This window comes from Rhinolophus ferrumequinum, chromosome 21, assembly GCF_004115265.2.
Source record: "Rhinolophus ferrumequinum isolate MPI-CBG mRhiFer1 chromosome 21, mRhiFer1_v1.p, whole genome shotgun sequence".
Lineage (NCBI taxonomy): Eukaryota > Metazoa > Chordata > Mammalia > Chiroptera > Rhinolophidae > Rhinolophus > Rhinolophus ferrumequinum.
Genome location: NC_046304.1, coordinates 34,906,962 through 34,926,357, shown reverse-complemented (window position 1 = coordinate 34,926,357; position 19,396 = coordinate 34,906,962). Strand labels below are relative to the sequence as shown.

The following is a 19,396-nucleotide window of genomic DNA, read 5'->3' as shown; positions in this document are numbered from 1 at the left end:
GTCTATGGGGATACAATTTCATTGAAGCCATCTGACAAACACGTTTCATACTGCATGAGGAAATACTCTCCGAATACTTTCTTAAGGTGACTTAAGATTTGGTTTGGTAAATAGCTGGAAAAACAAGTGTCTTGCAGGAAAAATAACCCCACCACCTATGTATGTATATATTTGTATATTTTTTTATTTCTAACATTTCTGCATGCATTTGTGGCTTCAGTGATCACTTGAGAAAAATTTATCCTTAAACCTTGAATCTAGAAATGTGATAATTGGCTTTTAAAGAAAACAAAATTGTGAATGTCTATCTCCACTTCAATTTTCACTGTATGCATTATCAATTCAGTGTCTTCCCTGGAAAGAATGATAGGGTTTTACAAGAGTTCAGAAATGTCAGAAATGACAATGAAGTAGGTTCCGAAGGTTAAGGCTAAAGCTGAATAGCAGCCCATTCTGGACACACACCAAGGCTGAAAGCTACTTTCAGTGCATCTCATGCTGCACGACAGAACCCCAACACCCCTGCCCATCTCACCCCAATTCTCTTACCTAGCTACTGACTGTTCTGCTGCTGCAATGACAAGGACATACTGAAGACCTCTGCACAGAAAGGCCTTCCCAGCTCCACTTTACTTACTCTCCCCAAACTCCTAGGAGTCTTTTGGAAAAAACTGTATCTATGTCAATTTATTTGAAACAAACGCGTTGTACTATAGAGCTGTCACACTGATTTGCACTCAGTAGAAATTCTGTTTTCCTTTGATAAACTACAAGAGCCTAGTCCCATTTTGGTTCTAAATTATAGGCAGAAAATGATGTTAAGAAAATAGATGACATTTTAATTCAGTGGTCAAACACCGGGCCAATTCCTGAAAATTCTGGGGAAGTTGACTTTAGCTACAGTCACACAAATCTATGACATACATGAGCCAGGAGCTAAACCTAACTCAAAACCCGTGTTTCCAAACATATCATAGTTTGCAATTGCTCTCAGGTCACAGAGTACTAAACAAACAAACAACCTTTGAGCAATATGAAGACGGAGTGATGTGACAATATTTACCATCTCTGTAGCAATTATAAAGGCTCAGTAAATATTTACTCAATTAATGTGGTGAGACCACTCAAAGATTCAGGCCAGGTGTCAGATTTTCAAGCTTATAGTGTTCAAGAACTAAAACTATCCAATTGTAGAAAATGTTTCCAACAGGCTGAACCTGTAAGGAATAAAAGGCAAGGAGGGTTTCTGGCATGACTTAAGACAGAAATCAAGGATTATAAATCTATATAGTTTTATTAAAACAAAAACTGACAGTGTGGTATGAAGTTTACATTTAAACAAAGTTTTCACAGAAACCTAACACATGCCTAAAAAGATTTTACAATGGAGTTCTAGATATAGGTCTAGATGATGTCAAGAACTGATGGATTTCATAATTCAAGACAGTATTTTGGGTATTAGTTAATTCTTAGGATTAAAAAAGTTTTGTATTTTAAAGTGAACCACTGCCCCAGTATGAAAGTTTAGTCTTCTTCTGAGACCAGGTCTTTTGAAATAATCCAACTCTTGAAGTGATTCGATAAACTTGTGCTGTCAGTGACTGAACCCTGCCACCAATGGTTTCAGAGTTCAAGGTTCAAAAAACATAGAAGTTCCAAGAGCATGGGCCCTTCCCTTTACTCTCACACCTCCCATGTCCCCTCCTCTTCCCCTCCCTAGATACTTCAGCCAGTGGCTTGGATGGACAAGCTAATATTTATAACTTAACAATTGGAAAAGGGACTTGTCAATTTTAATAATTAGCAATTAGCACCTCTAAGACAGAATGATCTGCCTTTGTATACGCTCCAATAAAAGACTTTCCCTCCTTAACCAGTTTCCATTCCCAAAATGGCAGCGTTGTTAGTCTTTTGTTGGGAACAGCATTAAGCTCAGGCAGGGAACACCGTGGCTTATAAGTTTCAGGCATTCACAGCTTCTAAACAGTCTCTCACAGTCCTTATTTAGATTGCCAATGACATTTTGTGAAAAGATAAAATATTTTGGACACAGAACCAAATCATTAGTTGTTCTTTCCATTGTTTCATTTCCCCGATCAGGCCCAATTTTAACAAAAACGATCCTACCCATCTCCCTTCCTTCCCACCCCATCCCTCCCACACCCAAATAATACACCAGTAATAGCCAAAAACTACACACATGCTACGCTGTAAAAATGCAGAGTTAACACTATTGGGAAGAAGGCTGTGGATTGTGGAGATGCTCTTTGAAGATCTGCAGTACCTTTTTGCTCTCCCATACACCCATTCTGCAAGTTTTGTCCTTCATAGAAGGCCCTTTGCTTTTCTCAGCAAAGTGCAGAACGGGCTGCCTTGAAACACTTATCCTCCTTCCCCTCCACTGGGATGAGTGTGCAAACTACACAGCATGGAGCGGCTTTAAAGCACTTGGGCTGCTGTAGGGCACAGAAACTATACTGGCTCTTCAAAGGACATCTTCTCAAGCCACCTCTATGGTGTCAACACAAGTAGAACTCCTTCCTCTCCCCACTTGAAACCCACAGTCAGATGTGACAGGGGCTGGTACTCAAGAGAATTAATTCTTGTCATCTTTTTTGTCATCATCCTCCGAGGGGTAGGAATGCCACGTCAGCCTTTCCTCATAGAAGGATATGACAACCTGGGGGCACTTGACATTGGCTTCCTTGGCAGGGACCAGGTCAGCCTCATCAGAGTTTTTCCTGCAGAACAAAGCACAGAGAGACTTTGAGGCCAGGTGCTAGTGGCCTCCCAACTTGGATCACCCAGGGACAGGGCTTTAAAAATATTAATTCCAGAAGAGTAAACTAGGGAAGGGTGCCAACATGGCCCAAGCTGCATTTACTGGCAGCTTTTAATCAAGTGACATCTTTGGAGATCTTTTGCTATTGAAAAATCCCTTCGGGATAGCTTTGTCAAAAGCTAGGTCACCTAACACAATCTGTCACATCTAAACCTCTAGGAAAGGCCAAAAAAGGTATGACTCTCAGATTCTCTGAGGGAAGAAGAAAGGCTACCACCCTCTTCCAAAAGCCACAGCCCAGCTGCTACGAGCCCATGGAGAGATCCTGGCTTGGTAACAAGATTTTATACCGTGTAGGATAAGATTTAACACCAATATGACACTGGCCAGAGACAATGCAGGTGGATACTTTCTTGCTGACTCCTAATTTAACATTACCAAATGCCATGCTCACAGAGACATGCCACAACTCCCTGATGCTTTGAAATGGTGTTTCAACACTGGGAGGCAGAAAGTGAAGGAACTATTACATAATTCTCTATATTCTTCTGAATTTTAAAATGTTCTCAAAATTTGAAAATCACATCCATATTACAAGGGACACAGGAGTAAGCGCTATCTTCAGGTCATTGGGAATGTCCTAGATGGAAGTAGAAGCAAAGGGCAGGCAGCAGATATGATAGGATCGCTGATGAAGCACCACTAAAACTTCCAGAAACCCAGCAACAGGTAAACCAAAGCCACACAGAACCAAAGAGTAAGCTTAGGAAAGGTAGGTTTCTGAACAACAGACTCAAGTGAATGCGAGGGAAAGGAATGTAACAGTACGGGAACCTGAAGCACGCTGCCCCTTGGTGACAATTCATCAACACCCTCTGATGTAAGTTCAGTCATTTCCATGCATAGAAATATTTGCTATTTTTGGAACGGGACAAGTATTTGCACTCTCCAGGAAAATCACTTTAAAATGATCTTGGTTCTATAACCAACATTAATCTTAATCTGTAGAGTTATATTCAGCTATAATTTTTACACACAGCAGTGAGTCAACCAAAGGAGTGTAATCTTAAGCAATAGGGGGATACTACTGTAATTCAGACTGGTCACATGCAGACAACATGTATTCTAATTGGATTGACTAACTCCCGGAATCAATTCTTTCCCTCCATATGCAACACCCTAAAATTGAACTTAAAAAAAAAAAAAAAAGAACTTTTCTCCTCCAGGCTAGCAATAAATCAGCTAGAAGGAGGTCAGATTCAGTAAACACCTAGGGAATGCATAGGAAGAAAACAGGTTCAGCTAGTTGTGAACAGGCTTCAGTGGTGTTAAAGAGAGGCCTCTCTGGCCACCTTCTAAAGGAGAGGAATTAGTACAGATATGAGTTTCAGAGAAGGTTCTACAATGACAAAAGGACAAAGCACCTAGAATGCTGCCTTCATTGGCAAAGGCTTAGAATTATTCACTCAAGTTTTATTTACAAAATAATGATTGAGCTCTACTGGGGCGGGGAAGCACAAGCATTTTCAACAAGCAAAAAAAACAAGCGGGTGGGGGAGAAAGCCTTCCTTTTGGACAGAGAGTAGGGAAATTATAGAGAATTTTGGGTTAATTACTGTTCTTAAGATTCTCCAGATAACTGTGTCCATTAAGCTGTTTCATGGAGCATTACCACCACTGGTGTTTATACTTATGATGGACAAAAGGAGGCTTGCTCTAAACTCAGTTTATAGAAAAGGGACCTTTCTGACCCCTGCTGGCTGATCCGGGAATTGTAGAATCCGTACAAATTGGAAAGGATCGTTCACAGTCAAGGACAAGGGAAGAGCTACAGAAATTCTTTCCTAATGCTGAGAAGTTAACAGAATGTCTGATCCTGGGGCCAGCCGATCTTTATTAAGGAGGTGGCAGGAGGGGAGGGTGGTTCAATCACATTTCATATTGTTTTCCTTCACTTACAAGAAGTGAAATGTGATTCCTCCCCACACCCTCTCCATTCTAGGTTTTCTCCCACCTCCTAAAAAAAATGGGCAAAGATCTGAGAATCCTAAGGGCCCCTACCTGTAAATCATGAGTCCAGGCTGGCAGTCAGGCCGAGGGTCACTATCGAAGGACTATGCCATCTTAAAGATTTCACACCTGGGTGACTGGAATTTCGAAGGTCCAGCTCTTTTCCTCTGGCATGGAACAAATGGGAGAAGAAAAAAACAACCACACAGAGCCATTGGCAAACTCACCATTTCATCAGGAACATGAGTTCTCCACTGGAGTCTGTAGCTCCAATAATCCGCTCTGGCTCCAAACCCCGGGCAAAGCCTCGTGGCTTTTCTGACTGCAAAAACCAGACGAATAGAACAATTTTAACTCTATGGATTGCTATCCAGACTGGAGCCACTCCTGTTTCTGATTAAAATGTTCAAATTCTTTTGCCAGTATTTCACTAACATCATGGCTCTAAGTCACAGGCCTTTTAGAATTGTTCTAAGCAATTATCCCATCAAGGTCTGAAGTACTTGAGGTTTCCCAGCATGTAAAAATGGACATACAAGTATATCTCAAGCAAAATAAATGTTCACAATGGTTTCTTCACCCTCAAAAGATAATTTACTTTAAGGTACTGAATAAATTAATATAGTTATCTCAAACCTATAATGATTAAAACATTGAAAGCTATCTACTTACAGGAAATGAATTATTCTGGAACCTCTGATAAAATAAGAGTAGATTATGAGGCTTCAAAAGAGTGAGCCCCCAAAAACTCTGTAAGCATTAGCCTACCTAAGATTCCAGGACTGAGAGACAGCTGCTGACATCCAAGAAGCAGGAGAACAAAAGTGTGAAATGGTCTGGCTTTCAGCTTCTGTGGCAGCAGTAAGAATTCTGGCTAGGAACAATTCTCACTCCTAGTCTTACCTCTTCTTTTTTCTTCTTTGGTTTGCTCTCCTCTCCCTTATCTTCAGAATCAGAGTCGGCTTTGCGCTTGCCTCCCTCTGATTTATCTGTCTCATGTGCTGTTTTCTGTGACTGTAGAAACTCAGCAATGAGGTCGGGGCAATCCAGGTTCTCTTCTGGCTCCCACGTGTTGTCCTCACTGAAATCAGAGGGCACAGTGAGTCACACGTTCCACCCAAAGGTAGCATACTCATACAAAGGAGAAGCACCAGAGGACGAGAGCTGCTTCCTTGGAAAAGAGGAGTTAACAATAATGAGTAACTAGATTTTGCCCAAGAACTGGGCAAAGCGAAAATTTCTTGAGGGGTGGTGGGGGGCATACAAATTCAAAGTTTAGAAACCTGCCTCTTTCCAAGGACAATTCCTTTCTCATTATACACTTGGATCAGTCTAAAGCCACACACAAAACTGCTCCATAGAAATCACTGTCTTGCATTACAGCACTTTGCACAGATAGCTCTTTTTCCTAGGCTCTAAGCCGTAAAGGCCACACTTGAGTCACACTGTACCCAGAGTACCTCAGGCTTCGCACGTTACTAGACTCCTGAGAAATAGTTGGTGACTAAATGAATGGATTCACCCAAGTCGGTGAAACTTACTCCGAGAACCCCTTCCACTTTAGGAGGTACTCCACTTTGCCTTTTACCACTCGACGGTCAAGAACTTTTTCCACCACATATTCCTCTTCCTCCTCTTCTAGCACCTCCTCCACTTTCTTCTTGTTTTGTTTTTTTCCCATAGTGCCCGCCAGCTTCCTGGTATAAAGGGTGACGCTGCTAAAATGATAAAGGAAATAAAAAGGACATAAGGGCACACTTTTCTTGGTTAGGTGAATATCTGAATGGTAAGAAAAGCAGGAACATCACATAACTTTAATAGTGTGTGCTGCTTATTTTAAGTGCTATGCCTATTCATCTTCAATACACAATGAAGTTTTCTGATTTATTCAGCTAGAAAGTTAGTTCATAAAACAGCCCCAACTAATTTCACAGCAAAACCTTTTTATTCTTGCATACCCACTCAAAACTTTTTCATCTATTCTAAGCTAAAAAGTTCCCAATACCCCTTTGACTATAAAGCATGGTATCTAAAATATATTAAATTGAAAGAAAATCAGTCCTCCTAAAAATAAGGCATATACACCAAACTTCGTCATATATAATCCTCTGATCCATACGTTCTCCTATTTCATCACAGTACTGCACTTGAATTTTTACTGTGGGAAATAGTTTGTCATCTAGTTAACATCTAGTTTAATTTTCCCTTTTGTATGTGCATACAATCCATTCTTGTTAAGATGTTCCCTCTTTCAAGTCCCCTTAAGGTTCTTTATGCAGTCTTTTATGAATGCCACCATTAATTAATTTACAATTCATAAGTTTCTTGTTAACTTCTCATTCTACTTAGTTTATTTCTAAGACTGAGAAAGACTCACAAAAATGACCAAATGGCCACACACACAAAAGATGACCATGAAATTCTCTGAACTAGTACACTGCAATAATTTGGAAAATGAGTGGAGGAAAAAAAGGTAGGTATCACAGATAACAGAACCTGAGTTTATTCTTTTGTAAAGTACATCATCAGGTGAAACCTCTAAGGAGTTTTCCAGTGCTAAAATTCTAGTCCTCTATAAATCTTTTTTTCTTTAGTCCTATGACTGACAGCTGTTAGGTTTAAAGCCTTATGTTTACCAATCTGTGTCAGTAGGTGGCGCCGTAAGATATCAATACAACAAAATTGCTCTACAAAACTAGCCCAAATCTACAAATTAATTGATGGATCACAGTTGCCCAAAATGAGATACAAAAAAAAATCAAGAGTATGGCTGATAATCCAAACAAGAAAGAAGTTATACTACCATGTTTGAATTTAACACCATGCCAATTTGGGGTTAAACTGGTTCTTCTTAGCATCCTTGGGAAAAGGAGTCTAACTTAAGTAGAAATCTTCAAAATACTTTAAAGTTGGCCGGTAAAAACAGAACGTATTTTAGAAAGAGTCCATCTATATGTGGACTATATGAAGTACTATAATAAACTTCTCGTGAAAGTCAGGATCATCATTATGAATCACTTCTATTATCTACAGATGCTTAGGTTTCTACTCTGAAATATTCCCATGTCTGTATATATGAGCAATGCTGACTTAATTAAAAAACAAACATTTGTTTGGATACTAGAAAATTCTAGACACTGCTGGATACTGGATATTCAAGAGAACAAGAAATGGTCCCTGCCTTCCTGAAGCTTAATGTTTGGTAAGAAAAAATGTAGGTAAAGGTCAAGGTACTCTGAACTTTTGCCGAGCGGCACAAAACAATGTTTTCTCAGGTGCTGTTAGTGTGGCCTATCTCCAACAAGGCAACACCCAAGCCACCCCACTTCAAAACACGTATCTGTGCTAAGAGTATTTTTCAACACTTCCTCTCCATTTTCATACTGAAGACTGTGCTTGCCTTGCCTCCCCAACCCCTCTTATCTTTTAGAGAAAGTGCCACATGAGTCTCCTTTCCCTCTGTTACTGAACAGACTGATCAGTGGATTGCATGTAATCTTTGGCTAACTCTTAGCTAGCTTCACTGTGCCTCTGGATTCAGAGGCTGTGCCTCTTCCTGGAGGGAGATACTTTCATGTGTTTAGAATTCTGATTGTCATACGACAAGTGTTATTTTACGAGGAAAGAAATATCCAATTTTCCTTTTGGATAAATGCAATAGTGTTTTCTCCCAAGAACAAGTACTACTTACTCTTTGTTTGCTTTTCACTGTTGGTTGAAGGGGTGGCAAGATTCACCATCAGTCTTTGGTTCAAGTGCAGAGAAAAATAAATGGACAATCACCTTTAGATAACAAAGGCTACCACAACTCCTTTCATTAATTTGGGCTTGGAAATTGGAACATACTCCCTTTCTCAATAGGCAGAAGGTAAACAATGGGTTACAGATGATCCCAAAATAGTTACTGTCCGCTAATAATCCCTCTTCCAAATAATTAAATTTCAGAAAGTAAATATTGATATATGGTAATGGAAGGAAACTAGACTTTGGGTGGGGAGCACTCAGTTGAGTATACAGATGTTGAATTATAATCTTGTACACCTGAAAATTACACGTTATTAACCAATGTTACTCCCAATAAATTTAATTTAAAAAATAACAAAATAAGATCATCAAAAGGAAGGAAGGAAGGAAGGAAGGAAGGAAGGAAGGAAGGAAGGAAGGAAGGAAGGAAAGACAAGAAGCGGTACTGAGTACTGTCCATCTGATCCCGCTACTATGACCCCAATGGCCATGACAGCTTTGGCCTGGCTCAGCTCTAGCTACTGCAGGCTTCTTCTCTCTGTGCATTCGTATGGCCCCCAAGGAGTAAGAGTCAGAATAGAGTAAGAATAAAATCCTTTCGGTTAGTGAAGAAAACCTCCCAAATGGGGAAATCTAAAGTAAGACCTCTTGATTTTCATCTTTACTCACTCACATCATTGTCCTAACAACAACTCAAATAAGTGAAGAATATACAAAACACACTCCTGCTTCTCTCTGAGCTTTTTTATCTGGCTCATCACAGCATCTGCCTCCAATTGGATTCTTTATATTAGTGCTTCTCAGCCAGGCTTCCCAATGTGAGTTTTTTTCTTATTTATTGGTAGTTCTCTAGGGTCCTGAATAAGCTGTTTTCAAAATTAGTAGAGAAGTATATTAAATACGCAACCCACTCTTCCTATTGTATCTAGTACCTTCAGAAAAGCCAAGAGCCCCCTTAAATATTATGAAGTGCCAGCTATTCTCATAGTTTCCAAATGGATTATTTCAAGAGAAAGCCCCCCTTCTCTGAAGATGGCAGTCTCCAAACACCAGCAGAGATATCTGGAAGGAGAGCTCTCAAATTGGAATTGCTTGGCATGGAAATTTCAAAGTCACTCAGATCAGTACACAATGGAAAAGTGCCTTTAGTTAACAGGCCTTTTGCTGCTCCCCGTAAGCATCTTGGCAACCAAGTTATTATTATTATTATTTTTTAAGGCAGGCACAGCTCACAATGGCCCATATGGGGATCGAACCGGCAACCTTGGTGCTACTAGCACCACGCTCTAACCAACTGAGCTAACCGGTCATCCCCCCTGGCAACTAAGTTATGACATCAAAATTATTGAACAAAGGGGCAAAATATATAAAAGAACATCTCAAGAGATATACACAAGAGCGAACAATTCTAGAGTAAGTCAGCAATCTTAATCCTTGGACAAGTCTTCTCAAAGTTTGTATCATGAGGTTGCAGACCTAAACCTAGTTAATTAAGCTGCTATAACTTTTACTTAAGTATTTACTGGGTCTGCCACATTTTAAGATGCCTAGAAAGATAATATTTTACATTTGTTTGCATGTTACAGTGTATAAAGTGCTACCACGTTATCTCATCTGATTTACAAAACCATCCTGCGAAACAAGCCATTCAGATGGTACTGACACCTCATAGATAACAGAACAGATTTACATTAAATAAATCATCTCAGGTCATACAAAGAGCACAGTACTCCAGTAAGGACATCTCCTAGCAGAGCTGTCCCTGCTACACACACAGAACTAGGCTACACACACAGAACTAGGAGCCAGCTCCTCCAGGCTTCTGCCAGGAAAGGACAAAGAGGTCTCTGGAGATGGAACCTCCCTACAACCTCCTTATTTGTCATCAGTAAATAAGGAGGTGACTGACGATGTTCTTTCAGAAAAGACATTGGAAGGTATCACTGTTTAAAAAAAAAAACCCACCACAATGATTTTTTTTAATTGGTTACTGGAATATAAAGGTATTTATTGTTAATTAAATCAGCAACCAGTAACAAAGCTTTGGCTTTTAGTGCCCCTGCAGTCTTGAGTCTTTGAAATTGACAAGTGCTAGATGGTACAGAATTTTTGAAGTTAAAACACCTAGCAAGTAGGCTGGATACAACTACTGAGAAAAAAGCCAATTTTAAGAAACCAAAATACATCTTTGGTGTCCCAATGAGTCCAGAAATGGTGTAAATCTGAAGCAACAGTCATGAACTCAGCTCTTTTTAAGAGAGGAAAAAAAGGCTAGTATGAGCACCAGAAGCATATCTTTCCTGTCCCTGACCTCTCAACACACACACACACTCTCTCTCTCCATAACTCAGTTTCCTCATTTGTAAAATAGATGTAATAACCCTCATGGGATTCCTTTGAGGTAAGCTTTTATGACTCTGGCATTAATTATCTATTTATATGTTTGCATACATGCCCTACTTCATTAGATTATTTACAGCTTTAAGCTTAGGGATAGCTCTCTGAAATGCAGTGCATTAAGAATGATATAAAAAAAACACCACTTTTGTCCTATGTATATAGCAGAAATTCATGGCTTGGTTTTTCAAAACAGCAGAGAAGCTCCAGAACACACTCAAGAAAGATCCAGGTCTGGTTGGTATAAATGAAATCAATAATTACAGAACAGAAACCAAGATCTCATTATTTGAAAGACTGAGACAGAAGAGCTGCCAGAAACTGAGAAATCACATTTCATATACCTAAAGGGTAGGAATTTCTTGTCCTCTTCCTTTTATCTGGCCCAGGCAGGAAAATAAAGTAACAAAACTCTTGTAGTAAATGGCAAAAGGAATACATCTTCCTATGTAGATAAGATAGGTGAGAAAAAGGAAGTAAATTTTGGATACAAACAATGGAAAATTTCAACAAAATAATTTAATTGCAAAAAGAATTTTAAGATTTCTGAAGACCTATGTCAATACCAAAAATCAGTTTTGATGATCCATACGGTAAAGTTCTCTAACAAACATCAGACTTTTTAACTTCAGGCTCAGATTTTACATATATATTTAAAAAAAAAGCCAATCATCCAATTAAATGAACAATGGTTTTTCTAAGAATTCATATAGCTCTGAGTTCAAGACAAAAATATTATAATCCTTCTTGATTTCTCCCCACTCATCCTCCATGGATCCAGTATCTTGTTAAATCCTGTTGATTTTATACCTTAAATATCTTTCAATTCATACCTTTTTTTAGCCTCACTACTACCATCCTTTTCCAAGCCACCAACACCTCTTGCCATTTTGTTGTGTTTTTTTAATTTTTATTGGGGAATATTGGGGAACAGTGTGTTTCTCCAGGGCCCACTAGCTCGAAGTGGTTGTTCTTCAATCTAGTTGTGGAGGGCGCGGCTCAGCTCCAAGTCCAGTCACCGTTTTCAATCTTAGTTGCAGGGGGCACAGCCCACCATCCCATGCGGTAACCTGCAATCTTGTTGTTGAGAGCTCGTGCTCTAACCAACTGGGCCATCGGCCGCCCCCAATTAATTCTTAATACTAGCCACTGATTTAGACATGCAGAGCTCTTCATATTATTATCATCTGTGGGCATTTGAGCTGAAGACCACTGTACCTAACATATTAATCACAACTACCTTGCTCTTTGCACCAGTCTTCACTTGACCAATTCCCTTAACGAAAATGTCTCCGTCAGAAGCTTCTTCGAAGCCCCACACTAGGTTTAGGTTAACTATTCCTATGAACAGGCTCCTGTAGTATTCATTTAACAATTATCTGTTGGTCACCTATTATATGAGGGGCTAGAAAAATGGGATGAACGTGACAGACAAAATCCCTGGTCTCTTAAGAGTTTATATTCTAATGGAAACAAGTGAGTGAGCATGAGTGGGAGTGTGCACGCATGCATGTACAGAGCAAGGGCACAGACAGTAAGCAAGAAAAAACTAGTGATAAATGCTATAAAGAAAATATCTTTAGATTAACATTTAAACAAGGACCTGAATGACAAGGAGACAGCTCAGCAAAAATCAGAAAAACACACCAGGTTAGAGAGTAGATGGTTCCAAGTGTTATGGTGAGAAAAGCTTTATTTGAGGAACAGAAATGTGTCCAGGTTTGAAAGAAGTAGACGGAGGCAGTGGCAGGCAAGGACCAGATGATAGTTACTGTGCGTATCACTCCCCACTTCATTCCTTCTTTCATCTAGCCTCTTTTTCTAGCCTCTTTTTCCATTCCTTGTTTTCCTTCCCCCTGTTTTGCCTCTAACTGAGGTTTAAGATCTAGTCAATTAATAGCTATAAAAGTTTATAACTACAGCTTCACTAGCTTTTAATACCATCTGTTAAAAAACAAAATCAAATCAATAAGTATTTACTAAGTGCTTGGTTGGAACATAGGATGTCTAAGTCACCTTGGCTAAAGCATGGAAAATTCCACACTTACAGGAACCCCCTCAGACCCAGGCAAATGGAGTTATTTGGTCAGGCGATTGGGATGTGGAGACACTCAAGAAGTACAGGCTTTTGAGAATCCCTTAAGGGTAAGTGATAATAACATAATAATAAGTAACATTTATTGAATACTTAACACCTAATGCATATAAAGGCACTTAATTCAATCCTCACAACAACTCTATTAAGTCCATTTCACAAATGAGGAAACTAAAGGCTTACTGAAGCAAAGAAAATTTCCTAAAGTCTCCCAACAGTAAGACACAGAGCCAGGACTGAATGATAAAAACATAAAAAGGTAAAAAAGTTGAAGTTCATTTCAATAGGAGAAATGACAAAGAGTATTTAATAATTAGTAAAAGAAATATAAGCAATAATAAGTAGCCACAAAAGCACTACAGGGGCCTGAGGAATAAATGACTAGGGTGATTAGGAAAGGTTTTGAATGTTAGGATTGCAGCCAAACTCCAACAGCATTTGAAAAGGTGGAGTGGAGGAGGGCAATTTGGCCCAAGGAACTGTTGTGAACAAAAGCAATGAGGCATGTCTGAGGTAGATGGTGTGTAAACCAGTTTGGGCGGGCGTAGACTTAATAGGAAAGTGGTAGGCCACTGCTAAAAAATTTTCTACAAGGCTTCCTCCTCCTTAAAACAGAGGCCAAATTCCACAATGTTTAACGACTAACACCCTTTGGTTCCCACCATTCTATACTCTGCCTTCCCTGATAACACCCGCACTGCTGTCAAAACAGAAAACTATAACCTGAACATCTCCTGCACGTCCCTCCATGCATGGCCTGTTCATTAAGAAGTGTACTCCTGTCCCAGAGCAGCAGTCAAAATCCTACCCATCCTTCAAGACTCAGTTTAAATGCTACAGCTTCCATAAAACCTACCCAAATATTATTTCTTTTCCTTGTAGTTCCCAAAGCATTTTGTTTCTACTTTCACTCACTCAATTAAGATAGATAGGTCTGGCCCTGTGTAAGGTGTTGAACCTTACATGGGCAAGAAGGATGAATGTCAGACTCAGGCAGTAAAGGAATAGAAGTCCAAAGCTGCCAGCTTTTTAAGGAATGATCAGCCAGAGAAATCTGACCTACAAATCCTAAACAAGAAAGAAGTACCTTGCTGAGCATTAGCAACTACGTACTAGTCATCAGAAGGCAGGTGAAGACGTGTGATATATTCAGGTTGTAGTCTTCCTGATTCATGTTTCTAAACGCTGCTTAGTTAGCTGTGGCTGCTTGTGAGGCAAACACTTTCCAGATGGAAAACTTGACTGAGCAGAAAACAAGAACTTGTGCCATATACCCCAGTGAGCAGAAGTTTCATTTTAAAGGAATTCCTTCTTTTGAATTCCAGGATCTAGGACTAAAATACTGGTGTGTGAATAAAATTAGCGTATTATCTGAGGTGTACCCGGAAACTTGACTAACCTCCTTTCAGTGTATGATGTGGATGGAACTACTGATTTGGGTTGAGAGGCCACAGGGATCTGCAAATATTAGTAGGACACAGTGATACCTGAAGCAAATCTTTTAGTTTAAGATGAAATAAAAATGATTAGAAAGCTAAACCAGAATTATGACTAAGTTGAATTAAAAACAGAGACCAAAGCATTCACAGTTAACAAAACCAATCCAGATTACTGACCCTTACCTCTCAAACACCATAGTTCTATTAGGCCCTTGATGTGTTAGCTACTGTGTTTCCCCGAAAATAAGACCTAGCTGGACCATCAGCTCTAATGCATCTTTTGGAGCAAAAATTAATATAAGACCCAGTCTTACTTTAATATAAGACCTGGTATAATATAATATAATATACCAGGTCTTATATTAATTTTTGCTCCAAAAGATGCATTAGAAGTCCAGCTATTTTCGGGGAAACACGGTATTAGTATTATTAAAGAGAAAAGCACAATTTCACAGACAAATTAGGTTGCCCCCTTTTGGTCAGCAAATCATAAAAATTAAAGGTAGGAATGATTTAACACAATTTCTTCAATTACTGACAGGATCTGAATTTTGTCCATATTTGAATAACTTCTCCAATTAACCCTGGAAAGGCTAATCAATTTTTCAATAGACATTGCTATTGGGAAATATTATTTAACTGTATACAAGACATAAAAGATTTTTCAAGATACTTTTAGAACAGAAAATATTCAAACTATATAGCCTGCTGTTGAAACCCAGGACCTGGGCCTCTCCTAGTCCTCGCCTAAGGTACTGAAAATTGTCACTTGCACAATCTGCATACCTCTTCTGTACTTAATACCAGGGTGAGTATATGAAAAACCGAGGCTAAGACAGGCAACAGTTTTTTTGCCAAAGGTCATCGATCGAAGACGGGCAAACTGATTACATAATTTGCACAATTAATTCATTCTGCTAACACATGGAATTCTCAGAAAGCCATTCATTCAACAATCTGAACCGCCTATGTGCCAGAGACTTGAATGAACTTGAATGGCCCCATCTTATGTGTGCCCCAAAACTAGCCATTAGCATTTATTCCAAAACTCTTTAAAGAAATAACCTATGAAGTGAAAATCTATCAAGTCTAATGCAAAATCTGTTACACCATTGGAGATAAATGCATGAAAAAGGGAGATTTTGATGGGTAAACTATTAAAAAATTACAAAAGTGCATCAATTCTCTCTTTAAATGGTGTGAACTCAAAAAGAAAGTTTTCTAGTCACTAAAATGGATCAGAAAATACAATGGTTGCTTCTTTTCTCTAGAAGTATGATTAGAATATTACTAGTATCCTGTAGTCAAAAATACAGAAGGCTAGGGTATTCTTACTTGGTCTCCTTTATTCAAGAAGCTATAAGCACCAGGCTACACGCTATTTACACTTTTAATGAAAAATAATTTAGGTTACAGCAGCCAGTGAAGAAAAATAGCGCAGGGAAAGTCAGAAATGACTGAAGATCCTGAACTGCCCTAAAGTTTTATTAAGGGGCAACCATTCCAAAAAGGTGTCCCTCAATCACACCACTTTCTATATAAATGTCTGTAAGCACCTAAAGAAGAACACAGGCACTAATTTCCCCCATTGTTCAAGCATCTATTCCAAAGTCATGGGCCTTTTAGAACTATTCCAAACTGCTGACATAATTCTTAACAGAACTGAGGAAGCTATCTTTTCCCTGGGCCAGAGGTTCTAGTATAACTGTTCTTTTGGTAAACTCCACTTTAATCGAGTTAAACCAATCATTATATGTCTGCATGTAACACTAGTTCATGAAAACCTTCATCTGAAGCTTTGAAAAAGGGGTAAAGTATGGCTCACTTTGTAGTCAAGTTTCCCAGCAAGGAAAGGCTGGCTAAAAAAAAGAGTCCAAGAAAAAAAATTTCACGATCTAAGGAACTTTTCCTGTCTCCCAATTTCCCACATCCTCTCACAATCTCTTTAACTTACCCACACATTTCTACAATTTCACTGCCCTTTGTGACCAGTAACAATCCCAGATAAAAACTTATAAAACTAATTCTGAATCAAAGCAAGTGCTGCACTTGGCCTTCTAAACTTCCTACAGGAATCATAGAGTGAAGATAGTAGGAAAAGAGAAGAAAGCGTGTTCCATCCTTACTTCACACATTCTTACAGCCTCCCCACCGTGTATGGACCCTCAGGAAGGGCGGCCAGGTTTCCTCTTTTCTCTTCACCTTACAGAAATACTCTCGGGACGTCCGCCCCGTTTACCCTAACAGCTCCTCCCCCTCTAGAGCCAAGCCAGGCACCAAACTGCCCCTCCTTCTCCTAGCCCACTCCTCAATTTATTCAACAGATCTTGTCCCCTCCAGCGGCACCTTGGGCTGCCCAGCCCCCTCTTATAACTTACCAAAGTTACTTCTCCCTAGTCCTGCAGGAGAAATTCCTCTGAAAGCCCCGGCCGGACCCCAAATTCTCAGGTTACAATTCTAAACCTCAGGTCTCTCAGCTGTGAACCCTCCCCACGCATGTCCAAGCATCAAGGCTGCCCAGTCTGTCTTCTTCCCAATGTACTGTAAAGTCTTTCCTCTCTAACCCAATCCCGCAGCCGCTCACTCAACCCAAGTAGCATTGTTTAAGTCTACTCATGCCGCAAAGAGCGACCCACAAGTGCTCGGCCCACCCCGAAGAGCTGTAATGTCCGGTTCAGGATACGCCGCCCCGCCCTCTCCATCCTTCGGGCGCGGGGTGGCCGACCCTCTGTGCGCGGCGAAAAGCCTCGCGCGGAAAGGGCGCGGGACCCAGGTGCGCTCCCGTCTCCCAACGTCCGCAGTGAACGCGCGGCCCCTCACCCAGGGCTCCCGCCGCCGCCGGGCGCCTACCCCCCGTTACTCCCTACCCCCTCTTCCCCGCCTCTAACGGGCTCTTTACCTCAGAGCAGCGCCCAAGAGCCGAGAAGAATCGGTGTCGCGCTACTGGCGCGTCGCGTCGGGCGGGCCGGAGGAGTGGCGCCCAGAAAAGCAACAGGCCGGGTGGCCGCGGTCGAGCCCCTCACTGAAGCGGCGTACCGCAGGCCCCGGCCAACGGCCCTCCCCTCTGCCGAACAAAAGAGCCTCGCACTCTGCGCTGCCCGCCGCCCGCACCGCGCAAACGCGACGACCCGCCGCACAGCACTATGGGACTCGAAGTCCACCCAAGACTACAGGGCCCGAAATGCTGCGCGCGTCTTACGCCGCCACGCTCTGTTTGCGAGGGTTTCAGGGAGATTTAGTTTTTAGACAGCTAGTGCTGGTGGAATGTGCTTAAGAACGTTGCTGCCTAGAAAATTAAAACATGCGCTTTTACAAGCGAGCCCCTTGATGCTTGGGCCAAAAAACCAACCACTTCTGGACAGTAATTCACATTCTCGAAATTTTTGAACCTTAAAGGGTTTCTCACCAGACCTTTACCAAATCTCCAATAATCTACGATATCCTCGATTTCCGCTCCCTCAAATCTCTGTAAGGCTCCCACTTCTTAGCGTTTGGATTACTTCCCCTTGGAGGCCTTCCTTGAGCCGTTACACAAGGTTAGGTCTCCCTGGTAGGTGTCGTAATGGCATCCTGAATTTACCCTTTTTCATTGGCTGCGCCAATGGATAGCTTCAGTGCGGAATTCCCTTATCTCCATAAGCACTCCACATCCAGCCACCCCAAAGAAATATAGAAACAGGTAAAAACCATGCTTGTGTCAAAGGTTCAGAAATAGCCAAAGTAAAACCAATGAATCACTGAAATAGTAATTAGTAAAAATTTATTGTACACACACCGACTGGGAGCATTAAAACCAAAGCATGTAATGAAGCTTAGAGGTAGGTTGTTGTAAAGCATTATGTAGTAAGAAAGCAGTGACTGTTTATTCTTAACAGTGATTGGTTATAAAAGAATTTTCTTTAATGATAGGGAGTTGGTCAATGGTTACCTCACATCAATCTTGGGAAACAGTTCAAGTTTTGCTTATGATTTCCAGTGGCATAAACAAGAAAGATCCAGGTCAAGTTAGTCTTACAAAACAAGCTAAATTAAGCTTTGCTTGTATGACTAAACTAGTTTTGAATCCAGGAAAGTTTCAAGGTTGGCCTCCATTTGTTTTTTATTTTAACACTTGTTATTCTTTGAGACAAGTGGTTCAGTTCTCGTTTCAGCGAGATTACTGTCCCCAAATTTGTTCAAATGGAAATTCAGTTTCTCATAATAATATTCACCCCACTTTATTGTCATTAGTTAATGCCTGTCTTGTTTTTTGGACCCTAAACTGTGGTAAGGTCAGAACCCCTGGCTTGCCTTGGTCATCACTCTATTCCCAGTGCCCAGTACAGTCCCTGGTATACAGTCGTCAAGCAATATTTGTTGAATAAGTGATTAAGTGAATTAATGTGATGTACTTCACCTACCTGACAGAATATGGAGGTGATCAAGCTTTTCTTCACCTCAGATTTGTATTTTTAAAAAAACTCTCTTCCTTACTCTCCTTTCCCCTATCGAATCGGGAACCAAAAAGAACTACCAGAGATGACTTTTTTTCTTACTTTGCACATTCAAATATCCTCCTAACCAGAGAGAAAGGAGAAAGGCAACCAGTCTACTGCACTCTACCCCAGAATGCAGGGTCTGCATTTATATAACAGTTTTACTGAGCCAGGCACTGTGCAGGGCTCTGGAGAACTGCCATGTAAGTAACCCAACCCAGCAATACCATAATAGAGTTTTGCTAAAAGGGCTGTGAGAGCACAAAGATGGCAATTCTTCCTGAGACATTTAGGTTGAGTGTCCATGAAGAGGCAAAAATTCATCTGCTCACTCCCTCCAGAAATGCCCAACTCTGTTTTTAATAACTTTACTGATGAGAGAATTAATTGTAATAATATTAGCTTCTGTTATCGAGAGCTTATCCCAGTGCTAGGAAGTTTGTTAAGTCTTTGA

At 40.4% G+C, this 19,396-nt stretch overlaps 1 protein-coding gene across 3 annotated transcripts; it reads right to left on the bottom strand.

Annotated features, from left to right (window-relative positions):
- Positions 1-1,268: 1,268 nt before the first annotated feature.
- Positions 1,269-17,592, bottom strand: CBX1 (chromobox 1). Of its 3 annotated transcripts, XM_033090705.1 has the most exons (6): positions 17,367-17,592; positions 6,334-6,510; positions 5,696-5,873; positions 5,020-5,114; positions 4,844-4,929; positions 2,606-2,741 (listed from the first exon to the last, which is right to left on the bottom strand). In XM_033090705.1, exons 2-5 carry the CDS (start codon positions 6,471-6,473, stop codon positions 4,851-4,853), a joined length of 492 nt encoding a protein of 163 aa, XP_032946596.1. In that variant the 5' UTR covers positions 6,474-6,510; positions 17,367-17,592; the 3' UTR covers positions 2,606-2,741; positions 4,844-4,850. The 3 variants fall into 3 exon arrangements, with proteins under 3 accessions (XP_032946595.1, XP_032946596.1, XP_032946597.1); XM_033090704.1 differs by lacking the exon at positions 4,844-4,929 and having other exon boundaries at positions 1,269-2,741; XM_033090706.1 differs by lacking the exon at positions 2,606-2,741 and having other exon boundaries at positions 4,843-4,929.
- Positions 17,593-19,396: the final 1,804 nt, after the last annotated feature.